Source organism: Sus scrofa, chromosome 16 (assembly GCF_054392235.1).
Source record: "Sus scrofa isolate SSC_HxYL_T2T_F1_AM1 chromosome 16, Sscrofa_HxYL_maternal_Yorkshire_Landrace_v2.0, whole genome shotgun sequence".
In the NCBI taxonomy this organism is placed as follows: domain Eukaryota; kingdom Metazoa; phylum Chordata; class Mammalia; order Artiodactyla; family Suidae; genus Sus; species Sus scrofa.
The window spans coordinates 22231554-22255317 of NC_139398.1; the positions used below are offsets into that span (position 1 = coordinate 22231554).

The 23764-nt window shown below is 34.6% G+C and overlaps 1 protein-coding gene across 18 annotated transcripts in view; it reads right to left on the reverse strand.

Moving 5' to 3' along the window:
• Positions 1 to 23764, reverse strand: part of CDH12 (cadherin 12) — a 989627-nt gene that overhangs the window by 198938 nt on the left and 766925 nt on the right. For all 18 annotated transcript variants that reach the window (XM_085001686.1, XM_021077037.2, XM_085001675.1 and 15 more), the window contains one exon: positions 6028 to 6322. In XM_085001686.1, coding sequence (XP_084857812.1) covers positions 6028 to 6322 — 295 coding nt within the window. The remainder of the gene's footprint in view (positions 1 to 6027; positions 6323 to 23764) is intronic.

Below are 23764 nucleotides of genomic sequence, written 5' to 3' on the forward strand. Positions count from 1 at the left end.
TTGGTTTCAAGTGCATGCTATATTTCATGAAAAGGAAGTCTAATTCAGAAGGTAGAAACCAAGATTCCAGGCAATTAACTGAGAGCCATGGCAAAATATTCCCAGGCTTTGGACCTAATCAAAGATCATTCAGTATTTACTGCCTAGATTTTTAAAAATTCATGGTCCAGTTACTCCTTTATTCTGTGCATGTATCCCCCGCCCTTTTAACATAAATGTCTACAGAAGTTATCCTATGCCTATCTCACCATTGTATGTTGGATATATGTGGGGTAAGTAACTGGTCTCTTTAGCATTATGAGTGTACAGATCAAGAGGAAATAAATCTAACAAACCTCATTTGCACGTGGACTTGATTCATAGGGTGAGTTTCTGGATTTTTGACTCCCGCAATAAGGGAAAAATAGATTTTATGTGTCCTAGAAAGAGGATGAGTACATGCTGTATGATGTGTCTTTGGGGACCAGATAATGGACTGTGGGAGGCAGACTCTGAGAGGGGTCTCAGAGATTCCAGGTTCCATATATTCATGTTCTTGTTTAATTCCATTTTCCGAAAGTGCTGGACTTACCTCTAAGAATTAGAATATGGCAGAAATGATGGGATATCATTTTAAAGGTTAGATTACAAATAGGCTTTGATCAGAGATGTTCTTTCTCTCTCAAGTTCTCTCTTCATTAAGCTCATCCTAGGGCCAGGTAGCTGCTGTATTATGAGGTAGCCCTTTAGAAAGTTCCATGTAGCACGGGAGAGAGGCCTGCCAAGAACTGCATAAATAAACATGGAAGCCATTTCCTATCTTCTTTCAATTAAGCCTTTAGATCAGACCATAGCCCCAGCCAATAGCTTGGATGCAACCTCTTGAGAGACCTTGAGTCAAAGGTACTCAGCTAAGCCGCTCTTAGATGTCCATGATCCTGTGATATAATAAATGCTTGTTATTTTACATTGCTAAGTTTTTAGTTAATGTTTTATGCAGCAATAGATAACTAACACACAACCTTCATTAAGTAATACAAATGAACATCGTTAGTAGTAGGACTAATTAAAACCACATTCGATCTGATAGAATGCCACGTTGCCTCTGTGATATATCAAAAAAAAGATACATTCCTGAATTTTCACATGACAAAACATCAGACAAATTCAATAGAAGGGATAATCTGAAAAATAACTAGCCAGAAATTTTCAAGGTTGTTAGAGCTATGAAAGTCAAGAAAAGTCAAAGAATTTTTCCAGATTGAAAGAAAGTAAAGAGATCTGGCATTTAAATGTGGTATGTAATTTTGACCTTGAACATTCTATTATATAGGACACTGGAGACAATTGATGAAGCTTGAATAGAGTCTAAGGATTAGATTGTAGTAATGTATTAATGTTAATTTCCTGATTCAATTTGATTTGACTTGATTTATTTTTAACTATGCCCGCAGCATGCAGAAGTTCCCAGGCCAGAGATCAAATCTGCACCACAACTGGCACCTGAGCCACAGCAGTGACAATGCCAGATCCTTAATCTACTAGGCCACTAGGGAACTCTTTAACTTCCTGATTTTAATAATTATATTTTGGTTGTTTGAGAAGAATACCTCTATTTGTAGAAAACAGCCAACATTCTTTCTCCAGTCACCTGGCAAAGACTATGCTCATGGGGCATACACAGAAACCAATGACAGTTTGCCTGTTTAGCCTATATTAATTGAGTTGTTCTATGTGGCCATGCCTGGCTCATATGATAGAACTATTAGCTTTATCATTTCTTTTTTTTTTTTTTTTTTTTTTGGTCTGTCTTTTTAGGGCCGCATCCATAGCATATGGAGGTTTCCAGGCTAGGGGTCCAATTGGAGCTGTAGCCATTGGCCTACACCACAGCCACAGCAATGCCAGATTCTTAACCCACTGAGCGAGGCCAGGGATCGAACCCGCAACCTCATGGTTCCTAGTTGGATTCATTTCCTCTGCACCACGATGGGAACTCCATGATTTATCTTTTCTTGATTTGTCTTTCTATGTCACTTCTGTGGAAGCAAAGAAGTGTGAAGACTTACATATGTTTAAAAATAATAATAATGATGTAATAAATCAATATTCAGTATAGTCATAGTCTCCCTTACTTCCTTCTTGGAGTTGGACTATTAAGTAAGACCATGTAGAAAATACCGTTTGTTTAATAATCTACCAAAACCTCCACCATCAATTCCATCTAGGAATTTATCCAAAAACGTCATGTAAAAACAAAATTCAATTCATAAAAAAAAAACACAGGGTAGTACTTGCTATGTACTATTTTATGAAGCTAATGTGTAATTCTCTTTAGGTGTATTCTGTTTTATTTAACTTTTTCTAAACATTTTTAAAGTCAGTGGGTAAGAGATACCCATTCATCAGATTTTGTTTTAAGCATGGAGTCCCATCCTCAAATTATAATATTTACACAATAATATAGCATTCATTTCAAAGTCTTAACAAACTCATCTGAGATTGAAAACTAAATTTTAAAGTTTCCCGCAAATTTTAGAAGCAGTAACTCTAGAAAAAGGATATAATTGATTGCAATTAATTTTGTTCTAAAGATCCTGAGAGTTATTCCTACTTTCTGATATACAGAAGTTAATTTTTTACAGAAAAAATAAAGATCAAATAGTAAATGATACCACACAGAGATATTCTAATAGTTAAATAAAACAGGGAATGCAAATCTCGATTAGGTCACCTGGCCCCTGACTGTTGCTCAGGAAATGATAGATCTTACCACACACTTTACTATGCACAATTGACATCTATAAAATATGTCTTAGGGACCTGGTTATGAATAATCCAATCAGCAGCCTCAAAATGGCTCAGCTCAGGCAGCAGTGGATAATACATGTATGAATATGGATTTAAAGATGTTAAACCTGTCAGCACGCTAGGAAAAGTAAATTAAACTGCATACTACTGAAGCATAATCATCAGATATTAAAGAGGGCACATTACTGTAATTCACTGTTACTCTAGTGATCTTAAAGAATTAAGACCGCATTCATAATGGCCAAATTTGTCTCCAAGGAGAAACTTTGAGTTGGAGAATATCTGGATCATTAAGAAATTTCCTTAGGTCAGAGTAAAAGCACTTTGTCTGTGAATATTACTTTCATGGCGCATTAGATGGAGCACAAGTTAGTAACAAAGTGACCTTTCTCTTAAACAGTTCATAGATTCACTAGAATTCTCTTCAACTTTCGGGAACTAAATATATTCCATAGTCTTGTAAGTCTTAAATATTGGTTTGAAATCTCTACCCACCCTGCTCACCACCACCCTCCCTTTGTAGAGTTATACTTTTTTATAATTTTCATATGAGTTCATTTTTAGTCTAGGTTTAATTGTTCATCATATTTTTGGATGTACAATCCATTATTACTAAATGGGTATTTGCTTGATAGATTCTTTTTTGACTTTTTGTATTACAAAATAAACTGTTTTACTATATGTATTTTTAAATTCTTTTATTAAAAATGAAATAGCAACATTCTCAATTACTGGAAAAGGAGAGTTATTTCCTTGAGAATACCTCAAACATGCATATGCAAAACCAACAGTGAGATTTGCCACAACAGCTATACTGTCCAGTTCACCATGGTAGCTTCTATCTGGTCTTGACTAACAGTTATTTTAATAGCCCAAGGAAAATGACACAGAGACAGGAATTGCCAGGAAGAGATGTGGGAAAAGAAAGTATAGAAAAGAATAATCATTGGACAAAGTAAGAAGGGTGTGCTTGGGAATGGACTTCAAGTGCTTCAGGGACATAAATGTGAGGTCTGGACGCACAGAAGGTTTTGGTTAGCTTTAAGTTAAGGAGGTAAAGACTGAAACAATAAACACTGCAAATCTACCTTGGTCTCCTATTACTGGGAGTTTTGGATGTAAGCACATAGGTAGGATTCCCGGGGATGGCAAAGGTAGAGGGTGATAGCTATTTAATTTCTAATATTTAATTTGTAAGTGATGTTTATGCTTCTCAGTGTTTATTTGAAAAGGGCATACTGCGTAAATGTAGTCCAAGAACACCGGGGTGAACTCACAACATATGATATGGTTCCATTTTCAAAAGAAATACTCCTCTGTTAATACAAAATACTAAAAAGGGAGGGTGCATTGAAAAGCAGCTCAGGTATTTACTGAGGTATCTTGAATAACCCATGAGGAATTTTGGTAGTGGCACATGGCAAAACATTTTAAGGGACCTATTCTTCCATAGATCTTTTTGACAACTCTGAAAACTCATAGCAACACAGCAAAATATCTCACCCAGTAAAAGCTGGGACCACTTTGTTCTCTCACTCACCTACCCTTGGCCTGATTTTCCAGATTTATTTCTCTCTTCAGGCACTAGCTGCAACTCCTTATATAAGGGATCAGCTCTGCAGCCCTCTCCTTTACCCTAAATTGGCACAGTGTAAGACCTACTTGTTTATCCGGCAAGACCATTTTTTCTAATACTGTAGAGGATATGTATATTTGCTTTAAAGATACTGTTTCAGTAATAAAGAGTCACTAAAGGTCATAAATTAATGTAAATATTTCTAATTTACATGAAGTATGCACCAGGTTAAAGCATGTGTATATTGAACTTCATCGTCTTATTAAAAGCCATACTTTTCCTCAAATACATTCATTTCCCCCCTCCCCCTGGAAAATCAAGACAGTTTTTTTAAAAAAGCTCTTCCCATTTTCAGGGACTACTTTCTAATAAGACATCTTCCCAATCATACTTCTAAATCTCTAGCAATCATAGCCCTGAATAAAAGAGGCAGCTCAAAAAAAAAAAAAAAATGTAGCAGAAACTGAATAAAAGATTTGCAGCCCCGAGTATGCACACAAAAATTTTAAATCGAAGTGAACTCTTCTGAGCTGATTTCTTAGGTCAAGGAGAGAATATGGTCTTTGAATGCCTGATAAGGTCACAGGCACAATTTCAAGCGCATTTATGGTAAATCCATGTGACAACTCCTACAGTCACTAACCTGCTTCTACTCTCAGGGTAGTCTGTGCAATCTTCTTTGCATGTCTGGGATGGATATAGGGGCAGCTGAAGCCCTATGAGAAATGTCAGACTTAGGAAATATTAACAACGGCTCACATACGTGAGTTTCAAGTTCAAACCCAGAAGTGATGAGGAGCTTTATCTTACAAATGTGCTGAAAACCAGAAGTTTCTATGAAATAAATTGAGGTATTGGCAGTGGTGCCTGAGAAATAAAAGTGATAACTCAAAATTGGTGTTAAAGCTGGAACCCTTAACTCACTGATCTTAAAGTACATATTGTAGGACTTTTGTAAATTTAGGTTATTGACCCATGAATTTAGATTATATTTAAATTATTAAGAATGGTCAAGCTACTATAGCCTAATAGTAAATTTATTCTAGTAATGACTTTATAATGATCTTTGCTCTCTAGTATGGAATAACTACTATGAGGGACTTAACAGCCACAAAGGGCACAGTATCTTTTTGCAGAATCTCTATAGAAAGCTGCAAAGGATGCAACACATCCCTTTCTGAACCACTTCCAGACTCAGATGCAATACATGCTTTGGATAATTTATTTTGAACCAAGCATTACTATTTGGTATTTGGTGTGTACACTTACCTCCAGCACTAGGTAGGTATCTGAATTTGTAATAACTTTCAATTTCAGCACAGTTATGCATATAAAATACAAAGGAATTCCATGAATTCAGGAGATGCAAAGATTGTAAAAGAGTGAAGAAAGAATATTATATAGCCTAGATATTTATGTATCTATTTGTATCTATCTCTGCTTTGGCCTGGGTTCAAATCCTGGCCTGGGAACTTCTGCATGCTGAGGGTGTGGCCAAAAAAAAAAAAAAAAAAAGTTGAAAAGCAAATGAAATTAGTTGTATCCTCCACAATGCAAGAATAGTCTTCTGGGTTACAAATGAGACATTTATGTCAGCCTGCAGAAAATAAATGTTGAAAAGAACTCGCAACATTTGACAGAATTTTGATTTGCCTACTCACCCACAGGAGACATTTCTGGAACACTAGCGATGTAAGGTCCATCCAAAAACTTTGGCTCATTATCGTTAATATCCTGCACTTTGATGATAAATTCTGATTCAGGCTCCAGGGGCTTCCTGGTTTCTATGTCCACAGCCTGAGCGCGAAGTGTGTAGAAAGGTTTTTCTTCTCTATCCAGGCTCCTTATTGCATGAATGTCCCCTGTAGTTTCATCAATTGTAAAAACGGTGCCAGCGCCATCTCCTGAGAGGGTGTATTTAACAGTGCCCTCTCCCTTATCTAAGTCAGAATGGAGCTTTAAGGAGAGGGAGAAAGAGGTGGGGGAAGAGGGAAGAAAGAAACACAATTAAAATGATGGTCCCATGTTAAAGACATACTTGCAGTATAATAAATCTTATTATTCTCTTTTTCCTTTTTCCTTTTTTTTACCGACTTTTTGATTATAAACATTTTACACACACAAAAACAATGCTGAAAAAACATATGATGGACATCTATATATACCTATATATTTCAGAGGTTCCTCTATTTACCTTTTAATCTTATAATACAGACTTTTTACTTATCACATAGATAGATCACATAGCTACCTTTCATTCATTCTCCTGTCAATCCATCTTATTTCTCCAAGCATTTCAGAGGTCAGAAGTACACCCCCAAATACATCAACATGCATAAATACAACTGTTTTGAATATTTGTACTTATTTTATGTACTTTAGGGGATAAATTTTTCATAAAAATGAAACTAAGTGTACTTATTTTTTTATTTTAAATGATCATTGTAACGAAAATAAATTTGCTTATATATATATTAAATCATAAAACTTCCAAATATCCTGAAGATAGAATTTGATGATGGAAACCCAGTGAGAGATAAGATAAAGAAAACCTGGGAGTTCCTGTTGTGGCTCTGCGGAAATGAATCTGACTAGTATCCATGAGGACACAGGTTCAATCCCTAGCCTTGCTCAGCGGGTTAAGGATCTGGCATTAGCGTGAGGTGTGGTGAAGGTCACAGATGTGGCTCAGATCTGGCATTGCTGTGGCATAGGTCAGCAGCTATAGCTCTGATTCAACCCTTAGCCTGGGAACCTCCATTTGAGGTGGGTATGGCTTTAAAAATACAAAAAAAAAAAAAAAAAGAAGAAAGAAAGAAAAAAGATAAAGAAAACCTCGGAAAACATTGAGTCTTTTCCATTGAAAGGAGAGGAGAGTTTTGGTGTATCGGGAAGATTTCATATCGTGGGGTATCCCATTTTAAGACTTAATTCTCAATGAGTTATTCAATATTACTCACTTATTCTATCCAAAGGATGGGTAGAATAACTGATTTTCCTTTTTTCTGGGGGGGGGGGGACACACCTGTGGCATATGGAAATTTTGGGGCTCTTGGCCACAGTGGGAATTACTGATTATCTTTTACAATTCACAAACAAATGGCTAGCTCTATTTGAAATCTTATAAAAATAGAAAAGTTTTGAATTTCTCATAATTTCTTTTAAAATTCAATACATACGTACCTCATTATAACATGGCATAGAATAAGATACACATAAATATCATAGGGGAGGGGACAAAAAGAATATAAATTATCATTGTAATATTATAAATCAGTGTTTCTCAAAATAGAGTTCAAGAGTTAATATAAGACAGACATAGTCTTGGAGATCTATAAGTTGTTTAAGAATAAATACATATATGATATAAACATTTCATTATACATTATTCTCTAAAAATATACTATTACGTATATTTTATAAATAATATAGATTTATATTCTATCTAAATCATGAAGACTACATATTCTTATAAAAATATATATATTGTTTTTCATCCAGACAAAGATCTAAAATATTTTATACTATTCTCACTCATTTAGGTACAGACCATAGATTTCAATGTCCAAATTTTTATATTTAAAATTTCATTCCAGAAGTTCCCGTTGTGGCTCAGAGGGTTAAGAACATGAAACTGTCTCTCTGAGGATGTGGGTTTGGTTACTGGCCTTGCTCATTGGGTTAAGGAGCTGGCGTTGTCAAAAGCTGCGGCGTAGTTCACAGATGTAGTGGGGATCCAGTGTTGCCATGGCTATTGCCTAGGCCGGCAGGTTCTCCACCCCTAGCCCAGGAACTTCCATGTGTGGCTGTTAAAAAAAAAAAAAAAGCTCATTCCTGTCAACAGATCAGTCAAAGGAAAAATGTTAAACTTTTAGAATATCCATAGCCATTTGGGCTGTGCTTTAAAATTTTCATACAAACATAGCTCTCTCACAAAATTTTGTGGCTAAGGATGAGTTCTCTTTTTCTCAATGTTTCAACACTGCTGGAAAGCTTTGAAAATATTTTAAATTATATACATATCCTTTGCAAATAGGATTTCTGCGCATTAGTATTAGTAATATTAAAATACAAAAACATAAACTCAACCGTGATTACATCTTTGCTCTTAAACTCAACATTCTGCTTTAGGTTTAGTAAAAGAAGATCATCCTTTAATAAGTTATTGAAATGGATTTATTCATTTTGCAAATTTGTATTTACTTCAAATTGCTATGAAAGTATGGTTGCATAAGAGCATAAGCAAATAATTTATACTGGGTAAATTATATAATTTAAAAAAACCATAAAGGTCATCAGGTTTTGATTTTTCATTAAAAGTTTCTGTATATTTTACTCAAGTCTAAGGAAAATTGCTATGAATGACAGGAAGACGTTTTTTCCTCCTAATTTTTTATAAACTGCTAGGAAGCTTAGGAAGTTTCAAGTGTAAAATCATGCTGTAGATAAATGTTCTTTGAACTTAGGAATTTCAAATTACAAATTTCATCTACACTATTAAAGATATTCAACACAGTGGGCATTGCTTTTGCTTTCAAATTATCTAAAGATATGAGACAGGCAAAGACCCAATGCAAAAGCTATGACTTTATAAACTGGATCCATTTTGCCAAAGGCTCCAAAGAATATGTGGTAATATTGTGGGAAGTAAGTGAAAATTCTAAGTAGATTTTTTACAATGTGATCCAAGTGTAGTTACCGAAAAAAGATCTTCATTTAGCTAAAATTAGAACTGCTTCCTTCTCAAACTGACATTAGAATAAAAACACAAATGTGTTTTCAGCTGTATCAAAGATCCAAATTAAATTCTGTTGCTGCTACTCCATACACTTCTACCTTTCCCTTCCAATTTAAAATTAGATTTTACAGAGATTAAAGCTTCAGAAGATATATGTGAAAATGTTAAAATGTGAACTGAAAATGAGGTTGATGAATGTAAAATTCTTAAGAGGATTAGAATGGTTATAGCGGTTCATTGCATGATAAGACCTTAAAAAAGATCACTTGTAACATCCAGCATTGACAGGCAATGTTTAAAATTAGATATTTGGTATTGATTAAATCCAGCACATGGGTGACTAGACAAAAGTAAACGTATTTTTCCAATGTCAATTCTAACATTAAATAAATGATGCTGGCCTGATATTGGGTATTAGAATTTTCTTTGGATATCATATAAAACAATCTGAACTGGGAATACTATAAATGAACATCATCCTCTTACATAGAGTAAACTTCCTTTGTCATTTTATGCACTTTTTATTATATGTATACACACATATATTCATATGTAAATATATACATATCTGAAAGGGCATACTATATGAATATGTTTATATATGTTTTATATGTATATATAATATTCTTTGATTATAAATACATATACTCCTGATATAAAAAGAGAAATGAGTCAATGTTTTCTATAACAATATACCGTAATCATTTTCAATGTAATTCTAAATTCTTCAGAATTATTTTTTAATGACTATTACATTCGGTCAAGGAAGCTGAATGATTCAATGAGTTTCCCTTATCTTTTCATAAATGATGCAATGAATATGTGTGTGTTTTCCTGTTTAATTCCTTAATAAACAGGTAAATATATATAAAAAGAATAATTACCATTACCAGAAATATAATTATTTTTATGAATCAAGAGATTTTGAATCTTGAATGATTCCAGAACTTGATTTCCATAGATGAAATCAGTTACTTAAATGTTTCAGCAGTGCAACTCAGGCTTTGCTTGAATTGAGAAGCTACTTCTTAGTGTCATTTGCATTTTGAAAGTGAAAGATTATGGAAGAAGGAATCACCTCTTGAGCTTTAACTTTGGGTTGTGTTAACTATGAACAATCACGTGATGCCTTTTTACACAGGAGCCTTAAACTGCATGTACAGCAAGCTAATAATCCCACAAGGATAAAATTATTTCCTTCTTTAGAGCCATTAAAAAATAGCAGCAAGAAATGTTTCTTATTCCAATTACTTTTTTAAAAAAGCTGTTTCTGAGTAGGTGCTGACTGTATTTACTGACTGAGTTAGCCAACTCCAATAATATCATCTTTTAGTATCGATACTTAAAATAAAATTTCTCCCAGAAACAGAGTTCCATAAATGGTGAACATAGAAATATGCACTGTCCAGGCACTTGTTTTGTGGAAGTGGTGTTGTTATTTTCTGATATTTTCCAAGTCATCTCAGATGGAGCGTGAAAATGAGATGCCAAGAGAGTCTTAAAAAAGATACTGAGGACTAGCTTCAGAGTGTAAGCAAATCTGAATTTCAGTGCCTAAAAGTTTTGAGAAAGCTAATTTAAAGTTAAGTGTTTACTAGCATCTTTTTGATTATATTTTAGAAATGGCTACAGAAAAAAAAGAAATTTATTCTTATTTTCTCTGGGTTGAAAAGTGCACATAAAATGGAAAATGTTTTATATCCCTATATCCAACAGTGATTTTATTTCCATTTGCTATTTGTCAGGATAAGGGCTGGTTACCAGGCATGAGGAGGATATGAAATGTGTTGGGAGGAAAAAAATGTATGATTTTGAAAAGTTTTGCTGGAAAAATCAAAAAATTATATTCAACAAATATTTGATTTGGTGTATGTAGCTACAAATTACTTATATTAATTGTGTGTCTATAGGTACTATGGTACACCACATACTATTGTATAACCTGCTTTTTAGATGGATTATATTATAAACAATTTGCTGTATCAGTAAGTATGAGTTTATTATGCCTAAGTTAATCACAAGTATTTTAATCAAAGTATTACATTGAAATAGCTAAAATCAAAGTATGGCAGAGCTAGAAATGCCCAATTTTGCCCTCCTTTTCTCAGCCTCATTCACTAGGGAAATCACTTTTTTAACTCTTTCTGTTGGATGCTTATAAAAACCACATAAGCAGGTGTTTGCTAAATGAATGACTGTTGTAACAGTATCTCTGTATCAGTTTAAATAATGGTTGTTGACTTGTCTCTCTTTCTTCAATACAGTTGTAATAGCTATTATTTTACTTGTTATGAATGAAGCATTAGTCTGAATAGTTTATGTATACCTGTTTCTGAATTCAGTTCAATCATAGTACATAACTGTATTAAATCTTTATAGTCCCCCTTAAAACTCCTTCCCTTTCTCACACCCAAGTTTGTTGTGTGTATTACACAGAATTAGGAATAGATGTGTCAATTTGGTCTCTTTTTAAAGGTAAGCTACAGTGGTTAATTGTATGTAGCTAAACTGGGCCACAGGATGCCCAGACATTTGATCAAAGATTATTTTGGTGTATCAGTAAGAATATTCTGGGATTAGAATGATATTTGAAATAACAGACTGAGTAAAGCAGATTGTTGTTCCTTATGTCGTGGGCCTCACCCAATTACTTGAAGACCTGAATAGAACAAAAAAGCTGACCCTTCCATGAATAAGGGGGAACTCCTCCTGCCTGAAGGCCTTCAAGTAGGAACACTGGTTCTTATCCTCCCTCCAGATTTGAACTAAAACCCCAGTTCTTCTGAATCAAGCCTGTTGGCCTTTGCAATAGAACGGTACTATCAGCTCTCCTGGGTCTCCAGCTTGCTGACTGCAAATCTTGGAACTTATCAGTCTGCATAATTGTACAAGCCAATTCCTGATAACAAATAAATGTATATCCTACGGGCTGTTTTTCTGGAGAATCCCGATTAATACATAGTCTTCTAAGATTTGTCCATCAGTTGATGTTAAAACATAAGATAAATGAAACAAAACACTCATACTCTTTTAATAATTATTCGAATGTAATAATTATAATAATGTGCGTATTTTTGTTCCAAATAACATACAATGCTTATATGATTACTATATTTTCATTTTGCATATGCAGTTTTCTTGAGATATCTTTTTTTTTTTCTATTATTTGCTTTTTTCTTATCTTTAAGCTCACCCCATTTCTCAGGACCAACATCAAATCTCTTCTTCACAACACATGGTCAGGCCACCTCTTTCTTTTTACTGTAAACTATAACTTTTGAATGATTTTCAACCTGGAATTTTTCCTTATTTTTCTCCTGGACTGAAAGACTATTTCTTGGATTTTATATCTTCTTCTACATTAGTTTTACTAATTTGTTCGCTGCCACCAATCTCCCATAACTTTTTTTTTTTTTTCAAATTTATGGCTGTACCTGCAGCATATGGAAGTCCCCAGGGCCAGGGATCAAATCGGAGTTGCAACTGTGACCTACACCACAGCCGCAGCAATACAGGATCCGTAACCTACTGCACCAGGCTGGGGACGGAACCCACATCTCCACAGTGACCCAAGCCACTGCAATCAGATTCTTAACCCACTGTGCCATAGCAGGAACTCCACAGGTTGAATTTATTGAATATAGTTTTGTGCTAGGACGAATAGAAAGATAATTAATCCCTCCTTTTAATTTCAGATATTTGGTTGGGGACATTCTGACCACAATTGGATTTTACCACCGCCTTAATTCTTTCCAGATACTCTACAGAATTTGTTTTTAAAAAGTTTCTTTACTGTTTATATTCTGTTCATTTATGTCTGGATTCCATGCATTATAATGCAGGTGGGAGGAATTCTATATACAGATTCCCAGTTAATCTCTGTGTTTTACCCTGAATGTCCTTCTCCTTTTCTCTTAATCATTGGCATTTTTGAGTCTTTTTCAGAATTATCTCTCCTGAGGTGGAGCTCTCTCAAAATAAATGCTTGTAAGTGGCTTCTTTGAACCTATCTGACCAACCACCAATTCTTCACCCACTTATCAATTATAGAAATTGGCTACACTCTCTGATGCCCTCCACACCATCTCAATCAGAACTATACCCATCATCATCCAATAACAAGCCGTATTTAATTTTCTCTTCTTATCTCCCCAGATACTTTTTAGTTTATTTTTAATTTTTTTGAACATAGATCCAAACAAACTTCAGTAATTGCATTTGGATTTTTTGTTTTTATTTTCTAAGTTTAAAAGAATCACACATATTAATATTAATTATTTTCTTGTCATTATCTATTTTAATTTAATTTTTATTTTATATTGGAGTATAGTTGATTTACAATGTTGTTTTTGTTTCAGGTGCACAGCAAAGTTATTCAATTATACATGTACATATATCCATTCTTTTCTTTTTTCTTTTTAGGGTGCACCCATGGCATATGTAAGTTCCCAGGCTAGGGGTCCCATTGGAGGTGCAGCTGCCAGTAATGCATATCTCAGCTGCATCTGTGACCTATGCAGCAGCTTGCAGCAATGCCAGATCCTTAACCCACTGATCGAGGTCAAGGATTGAACCTACATCCTCATGGATACTAGTCAGGTTCTTAACCTCCTGAGCCACAAAGGGAACTCCCACATATTCATTCTTTTTCAGATTCTTTTCCCATCCAGGTTATTACAGAATATTGAGTAGAGTTCCCTGTGCTATACAGTAGGTCTCTGTTGAGGATCTATTTTATATACAGTAGTGTTTATATGTTTATCTCAAACTCCTACTTTATTCATCTACTACAACTTTTCCCTTTGGTAAAAATAAGTTTGTTTTTGAAGTCTGTGAATCTATTTCTGTTTCGTAAAGAAGTACGTTTGCATCATTTTTAAAATTCTACATATAAGTGATATATGATATGTGTCTTTCTCTGTCAGACTTAATTCACTTAGTACAAGAATATCTAGTCCATTCATGTTGCTGCAAATGGCATTATTTCATTTTTTATGGCTGGGTAATATTCCATTGTATATAGGTACCACATCTTTATCCATTCCTCTGTTGATGGACATTCAGGCTGTTTCCATGTCTTGGGCATTGTAAATAGTGCTGCAATGAACATTGTGACACATGTATCTTTTCAAATTATGATTTCTCTGGATATATGCCCAGGAGTGGGAATCCTAGATCATATGATAGTTCTATATTTAGTTTTTTAAAGAACCTCTATACTGTTCTCCATAGTGTCTGCACCAATTTGCATTCCCACCAACGGTGTAGAGGGGCTCCCTTTTCTCTGCTTCCTCTCCAGCAGTTGGACTTTTTTTGTGATGGCTGTATTGACGGGTGTGAGGTGAGTAATTACTGGAGTTTTGATTTGCATTTCTCTAATAATTAGTGATGTTGAGCATCTTTTCATGTTCTTTTTGGCCATCTGTCTTCTTTGGAGAAATGTCTATTTAGATCTTCTCACCACTATCTTTTTTAGAGAACTATGCCTCCATTCTTAATTTATCTACCACAACAAGAAACTTCCTTATGTGTTCCTAAATTTTCAAATTCTATCTTAGAATACTGTTTATTCAGTTTTTAAATACATATCAGCAAATGTGGTAGCACAACAGTATTCCCTACTTAATGTTGAGATCTTTGTAGCACAAATTACAGATGTATTCTCTATTCTATAAACACATTCAGTCTAAGGGGAAGTTTCCTTGTGCACAATGTGCCTCAGTAAATTTTGGTGTAATAACAGCCTCTAAGTGGTACTACGTATTTCTGGTTTTAAAATCCATGATTATGATGGCTGTAGAATGGTTTAGTATTATGGTGCAGCAGTTAGTGTGTTAGATAGAAAGTAATATTATAATTTTGTTTATATACAGGATTCATTCAAATGAACTGGCTAAAATGAGTATGAGTATTTTATGTGAGTTTCTTTGGCCAAAATCATTTTATTATGTGCAAAACAAACTACTTTTGCAACGTTCTCCTTGGTGAACATAAAATACTCAGTGTGTCCTCTTTTGTAGTTGTGTAGTTCTCAGGAACATCACAGTGGCCATTGCTTCAGCTACACAGTGATTAGATCATGTTTAAGACATTGTTTATTGACAAGAGTAGACCAGAAACAAAAATGGTCTATATCTTGACCTGATTAGCATCAAAATGCAAAATTTTCTCTCTTTCAGAAGCCACTGCATGCCCAAGAATCTTTGATATTCTCTTCCATTTTGCTCCCTGAGGGGAGTCATTTGTTCTGCCTAGCTTGATTGTTGTCATTTGAGCAAGAGGAATATCACTTTACAAGGCTGGGCATTCCCTTTAACAGCCAGATTGAGTGAAGAGCTCCCCATGCCTGGGTTACAGACCCAAAGCTATTTATCATCTGGAAATATTTTATCTTCAGTTTAAGAGAGTAGAAATTCATTAAAAAAATGGCCCACACCTCCTCTGAGGTAGCCAAGGAAGAGCAAAGAAGAACAAAGACTCTTTGCAATGCTTGGGAGCAACAAAAGCTGATGTGCTTGGATATACTATACAACCCATCAAAGAAAAAAAAAAATACTATGCACCCAGTGTTTTCTTTCATCTTGCTGTTTCTCCTGGAATATTGCATGTGTGGTTCCATGTGACGAGCATCCCAACCATGCGTACTGTCATATTTTACAACTTTAGCACACCCGGATTACATTATATCATCTCAGAGTGTCGCAATGTATTAATAGGTACTTCTATAAAAGTCTGAGGTCATTGGCATGGTGCCTGGATTTGGGAGGAAAAATATGGGAGGAGAGGTTAAAATAATTTCTTTCCTACATTTCCAAAGCTGTAAAACATTTTTCACAAAGCCAGGTTTTAGGTAACAAAACATTCCTAGGCAATAAACTAGTCTTATCAAATTGTCAGTAACAGAATATCTATTTGGGATAAATGTGAATTTTATATATGATTTCAAATGTGGTTATTTTTCAGAATACTAGGTAAATGTGTATGAATTATTCTAGATTTAAAATACATGCCAAGAATAATGCAAAAAGTAATTCCAATAATAATGGATTATTAATAATCACGATATACTATTATAGCTACGTATCATTTATTAATTTATTATGTTACTTGTTTTTATGATTGGCACTTACTGAATATCAGGCATTGTGTTACACATTTTATAAGCTTTATTAATTCTCAAAATAATCAATAATATTCTAACATTATCAATCTAAGAGATAAAAATTTTAAACTAAACTCTAATAGCTCGCTCAACTTGTAAAATTAATTTTCAGAAGCTGTATGTTCCATCCTAACTTCTTAGTATATGCATTTAATAACTCTAATAAAGCAGAGAGACCAAAACTTAACTCTAATATAAAATATGAAATTATCTAAAATCCAATATCATGAGCTCAAACATTTGAAATTAGAGTGCCAAGCACATTAGTTCTTTCCTGAATGTTATCATGGAAGTAAATAAATTCCCTTGGGCTTCAGAATCCACATATGTAAAATATGGATTCTAATATTAATATCATAGAATTTGGAGACCATGGTAGGAATTTAACTTATAATGTCCATTTCCCTTCATTTATCACCAGTTGAATCCAGATGAGCTCAGGATAGCAATATTTGTTTCCACTTATATTAATTTATATTCATAGATGCAAGAAAACTAATTGGATCCACAATAATGATAGAAAACCCTTTTAAGCTTATATTTCCTGCTAGACAATTTTCTAGTGGCTTTATATGTCTAAAACCACTTTAATACTCAGAACAACCCTATGTGCAAAGCCCTACGATTATCATTCTCAGCTGGAAGATACAGAAATTGAGGCACAGAGAGGCAAAGTTGGCTCCAGACACTCATGTAGAAAGATACAAAGCTGAGATCCCAATCAGATAGTCTAACCCCATGAGACAAGCATTTAAATCAAAGCAGATCTCTTTTCATTTGTGTCCTTAACTTTCGAAACTGGGTTTCTTTTTAAAAGATGCAGGCACACACACACACACACACGCACGCAAATGTACACACACATTTCCTCATTGGTCAGATAATTAGCGTATCCACAGATGCAAGCTACCAACTATTAGTTTTGTGATTATGAATGGATTTACAAGAATGGTTTCATTCAAACATCTTTGGACTGCCCATTAGCGGTCACACCAGGCATTAGAACAGAGAATGTAACTTAGTGTTTGCTCTCAAGGACATAGGAGTTCAGAGTCCAGTAGGGAACAGAATGGGTCATAACAAAGACATTCATTCAAAACACCGTTTCTTAGTATAGTTTTGTGCCTCTCAAATCACCATTTTCTATAGGAATTTTTTTTTTTTTTTTTTTTTTTTTGTCTTTTGTCTTTTTTGTTGTTGTTGTTGCTATTTCTTGGGCCGCTCCCGCGGCATATGGAGGTTCCCAGGCTAGGGGTTGTATCAGAGCTGGAGCCACCGGCCTACGCCAGAGCCACAGCAACGCGGGATCCGAGCCGCGTCTGCAACCTACACCACAGCTCACGGCAACGCCGGATCCTTAACCCACTGAGCATAGGGCAGGGATCGAACCCGCAACCTCATGGTTCCTAGTCGGATTCGTTAACCACTGTGCCACGACGGGAACTCCCTATAGGAATTTTTGATAAGCATTACCAAAATATTGTATAATTAAAATCATGTTATATTTGTGCTTATTAAAATACAAAGTGATATCGTATGCATAGTTAGAAATTATCTCAATAATATACTGTGTCAGTTATAAATTTGGGACAATTAATAGTTAACTAGAAAAAGGTGAACAATGTCTATGCTGCAGAGACTATAGTTTACTTTTATATCAATGAAATATTTCAATGAAAATTATGATTCCTAAGGTTCTGTACATTTTCTACCATAATTTGCTTTGAAATATATTAAAATCCATTATGTTAAAGACGTAATGGAGTAACCCCATTTAATTAGAGAAATAGTCATTATCCGGTATAGTTTCTTCATCCTAATGAACTAATAACCACACAAACAGGCTTGTGCATGTGTATAAAGATGTTCAGACATGTGTGTAAAGGGATGTGAGAGGAAAAAGAGAGGAAGAGATAGTACTTATATGTGTTTTCATGTGTTCACACATGAACATTTTTGCAAGATGAATAAAGGCCAAGTGGATAGACATACTATAAAACAATGCTATAAGAACACAATCTGAAATTACATTATCTGCTTTTTTTTCAAGGGTTTTTTGAAGGTGACCCATTTTCTGTAGCATGTGTTACTGTGGGGATTGCTTTATGTGTTAAAGCACAAAGCCACCTCCCTGAAGTCTTTTATTTCCTTTCCTCGCTTTACAGTAACTACATTAAATGGATTTTGAAAGTATAATATCACAAACGTGGAAAAAATAAATCCAAGTACTTAAATGGTTGCTTTCTTTGTATCATGAGTCAAGCCGTTTTATGTCAAATTTACTGTTAAGAATTAATCTCTCTCAGTCTTATATTCTATAACAGTGTCATAAATATTATCTTATTTACATGGTAATCTATACATCAAATATTATTTTCCCCCAAAGTTTAAAACTGAGTAATCTGAATGCTAAATTTCAATTTGCTAAAGAGAAATATAAACAGTAACTATTCTGTAAGAAATGCAGTTAAATTACATCTTCTTTCTAAGTACAGGTTAGCCATGTTTATTTAAAAGCTCTCATTATAAACACATTAAGGAAAGAATCGTTCTCAGGGTTCACTTATTTCCCACTAGGGCTAATAAGACTCCCTAGAAACCTCCAAAGAGATAATAGTTCCACTTTGACTTCAAATGTTTGACTTCAACATTAAAAGGAAAAAGGAAAGAATTAAAAAAAAAATGAATACAGTTTTCACAAATGTTAGAACCTCAATTTTGACTATTAACAAATACATAGTATTGAATGTCTGTGTGAAATAAATTGATTGCAGGATATTGCTTTTTTAAAGGTCAAAGTTTTTTTAAAAAACAAAGAATTCAGGATTATAAAAGCAGATGCTCAGTGTGACATTGATCGACACCTTAAACGATGAATAGATCTCTCAAAGTTTGATTGCTTTTCAAAAGAAACTGAATTGTTTTGTTATTAAAATTTCCTAATAATTCATGGGATCCATGGAATCATGTGTGTATATGTTTGTTTGTAGCACATTCCCCTAAAATTGACAAATGAGTATTATAGACTGTATATTTGCATTATTTCCAAGATTAAAACAAAATAGTTAACTGATCTCCTTTCTTTGCTTGTTACAATACTTTCCTCTTCACATATCAATTATTGATGATTAAGGTAAGTTTTAGAATTTCTGTGACTAACTAGGGTCTTGTTATACTTCATTGTATTATTTTAGATCAAAAAACTTGTGCATACTCCATATAGAATTGAATCCAAACCAAGCCTTTGCTTTCAATTAGATTTGAACTCCGACATATATGATGTGATAAGTAGGATTCCACTAAATTGCCCAAGATTTCTCTCCCTTTGTTGTCCATGCCCGGCAAAATCCCCAAGATGGGGAAACTATGGATTTAACCCTTAAAGTTACTTTATATTGGAGAGCCTGATCCCATCACATGCAATCTTTGAAAGCAGAAAGGTTTTTTTTTTTTCTAGGTGTAGAAAAAGAAAGTCAGAGACACATGCTTCAGCTGGCTTGGAGGAAAACAAACACTCATGTTGAAAATTGCTAATACAGAAGGGAGTTAAAGGCAGTCCCTACATCACTGTCAGCAGTAGCAAGGGGGTCTCAGTTCTGCAGTAGCATGGAAATAAATTCTTCCCACAGTCTAAATGAGCTTGAAAGCTGATTTTTTCCCCCAGCACATCAAGAGAAAATCACAGTTCTGCTGACACCTTGATTTCAATCTTTTAAGACCCTAAGCAGAGAACCCAGTTACACTGTGCTGGATTTCACCCTGCCGAACTGTGCATTAATAAACAGGAGTTGTCTAAAGATGCTAATTGTGCGGGAATTGGTTATGCAGCAAGAGAAAACTAGTACAAATAGGTAATTACAAAAATCAAATACTGGAGTTCCTGTTGTGGCTCAGTGGTAACAAACCTGACTAGTATCCATGAAGGATGCAGGTTCAATCCCTGGCCTCGCTCAGCAGGTTAAGGATCCCGTGTTGCCGAGAGCTGTGGTGTAGGTCGCAGGCTTGGACCTGGCTTTGCTGTGGTTGTGGAACAGGCCATCAGCTCTAGCTCTGATTTGACCCCTAGCTTGGGACTTCCCTATGCCCCTGGTGTGGCTCTAAAAAGAAGAAAAAATAAAATAAAATATTAGTGTTACTTAATTTGCAAAAAAATATGTCATGACTTTTGATTAAAGAGACAATTTTGATTTATTAGTTATGTGCTCCAATTTTCTAACACATTCTTTAATTTTCCCTACCAGTATAATTACTATTTCTAGTAAACATGCCAGCTCCTTCCTTTGTAGAAGTGATCCTGCACCAATCTACTGGGTGAATTTAAGAATGTTGTAAATCTGCATTTTGTCCCTTTGGCCATTCTGTGGGCCACCAGCTCAGGTCTGACCAAAGTTAGTAAGTATGCCTTTCCAGTGAAGAAGTCTTTGCTTGATTATTAAGATAGTTCCCACCTCACCCTGAGGTGGGGCACCTGGAGAACACACTAGAGGCACCTCGAAAATAGAAGGAAATAGAGTCTACATACAAAGGCGGAGTGAAATAGAGAAACAAGGAAAGGAGAGCGGAGGTCATTCTGACAACATTATGTCAATTCCAGTAATCATTCCAAATTTTTCATATGGACTGAACCCATAAATCTCCTAATGTGAATTTGGTTTTGCCAGTCATTTAAAAAAAATGTATAATTTACCCCAGAACAGAACAACCCACTTTCTTTTTCCATGCAATAAGTACTTATTGAACACTGAATTTACTCCAGTGCCATAAATGTCGGAACAGATCCACCACTAAGTCCCCAAAGATCAACATGGGCAGAGGATCTCTTGTCCTACATCAAAATCAGTAATAAAAAGTGCAGCAGATATCCCTACTGCTTGCTAATTTTTTTCATCCTTTACACGATTTAACTGTTTTTTTGTATGAGGTCAGAGTAAATGTCTGCTGGTCTTAACTGTGGAAGAGGGAAAGTAGGCAGTTGAAGTGCTGTGTGGTAAGCTCAGCCTTGAGGGCAGAGCTGTCATCGTGTACATCAGTGTGTGACATGGCAGGAAATGCAGTCTCATTACGTACAGACACTCCCATGAGGGCAAAGGTCTCTGCTCCTGCCATTCAAAGAATGACTGTTAATTAACTTTAAGCAAATGCTTAGATTCATTAATTATATCATGGTCTTACCAGTATGCTCTAAGCATTTATTTTTAGTATGGAATTTCTTTAAAGTTTAGCAGCTACAGCAGGATGCAGAATATATGTTGAATGAGGCAGGGTTGGGGTGCACAGTTTCTTCCCAGTCCCCTTCCCCAATTCAGAATCACAGGTACCACCCTGGAAAACATAACAATGCACAGAGAACTTTTGACATTATTGCTTGAATCTTTATGGTACCACAGATTAGTAGCTGCCTAAGCCAATCCCCATCACTGTGGGATGGGAAAACACTTTGTGCTGAAGGTAATGTTTCTGTAACTCCAAGTTTTGATTCTGTTCACATAAAATGCAAATAATAATGTATTTCTGTTTAAGACAGACTTCATTCATTGCCTTATAAGACACTGAGCCCTTTGCTTCTACGATCTTTCTCCACTTGCAGATATAATTAAGTTGTCACCCATTTTATATCCTGAAGCCTTATCTGAGAACTCAGTGAATCATTTGTTGGTTTTGAGTACACACTTGCTGCTAATGATGCTTGAAATGCATTGGTCATGTTCATAGGAAGGAGAATAAGAAGGCATTTGAGCAGTCAGTTCAGATATATACGCCCAATTAGTTTACACACAATTTTTTTAATGGCTTTCTACTTGAGGTTGAAGCTGTATCTTTCATGTCTAGAACTATTTCTACCATAATTCTTAAACACACTAGTGCAGACCACTGCATATTTCCTTGACTTGAGAGACTGAACACTCTGGCTGATCCTAGTTGCAAATGACGTTGATCATGGGAAATTACTAAACTAAATTATACTTGTGATCAGGTATTCCAACAGTATTGTGAGTGTAATTTAAATTGGTAAGAAGGAGATATAGCTTTAACAAAAGAAAAAAAATGGTCTCAATGCATGACTCCACCACAGCATAAAGTCAGGCCTTTAAAACTGGAAAGTACCTTAGAGAATATTGCTTCAATTACTTCATTTCACAGTTGAGGAAATTGAGAATCAGAAAGGCTAAGTGATTTCCTCAATATCATAGAGCTAGTTAATTACAGAAATCAGAATAGAATCTGGGTTATCCAACTCTCAGCCCAAAGATCTTTCCATTACACCAAGTAAAATTACCTGCCACTGTTTAGGGGCTAGAAGTCTCATGAAAGCAACCTAATAGTAGTTAATAAATCAAAACATTATGTGCCTATAAAATTAAACACATTTACAAGTAAAACAACCTTAGTTTTCAGATGGCTTCAGATAAGATAAATTACATTAGATATATTTCATTATAAGTTCATATATAAATGTGTGAGTGAATTTATATGAAGAAAAAGTCAGTACCAACAAAAATTATCAGGAGCTGAGAATAGATCAATGCTGAGATTAGAAAGGACCACATCAATTTCAAGCTCCATTAGCAACACGGGAAAAACAACATGGAGTAAAATTAGTAGAAATAAGTTTTATTAACAGACTTGGATATATGCATAAAGAACAATGTAAATCAAATGAAATAAGATCTTTTGATTATTAATAATTATACTAATATTTGCTATTTGAATAATTTATATAAATGTATAACTATTTTATAAATATTGTCTTCTTTGACATAATTAATAACTTCTTCCTTTATGAGGAGGCTAAAACTGAGAATATTAAAATAAACTGAGAATATTAAAACATTTGTTCAATATATTACAGCTCAACAACTGAGATGCTAGAAACGCAACTCAGGTCTAATAATGCACGTCCTCCTTTATTTTATTTGTAACTTTACTGTAACCTATCTTGGAAGTTTTTCAACAACAACAAAAACCATTTTCCCCTAACAGTTAACCCTACCTAAAAGGCCCATAATTTGTGGTCATGAGGAGGTAGTGATGGTGAATATTTTCCTGCACTTTACATCTTTTATCACACATTATATATTGCAGAACATAAAATTTTATGAAATTATAGTTACATGCTTGAAATAGATGTTAAATCTTTTCATTTTCTATGCCACAAGTGAGAGTTGTAAACCTGAAAAATTAAAGCTACAATATAATTTATCTTACCCATAAATAGTCTGCTGTATATTATATACTTTTTAAATAACTAATGATAGATAAGGCTAAAAATGATATTTTCCCATGAGATACTATGTGATAAATAGCTAGAAATGCCATGATAAAACAGGAATTATGTCACCTGATATTGGAAAGAAGACACTCAACTCCTTACTTTTTCTCTACCTTACACACAATAAACAGTTGTTTATAGTTGGTTCAATGAATACAATTTTATTTTCTTTTTTATGGGGACAAGAATCTCTTTCTGTTTCTCTCTCTTTCTCCAACAGATATGAAA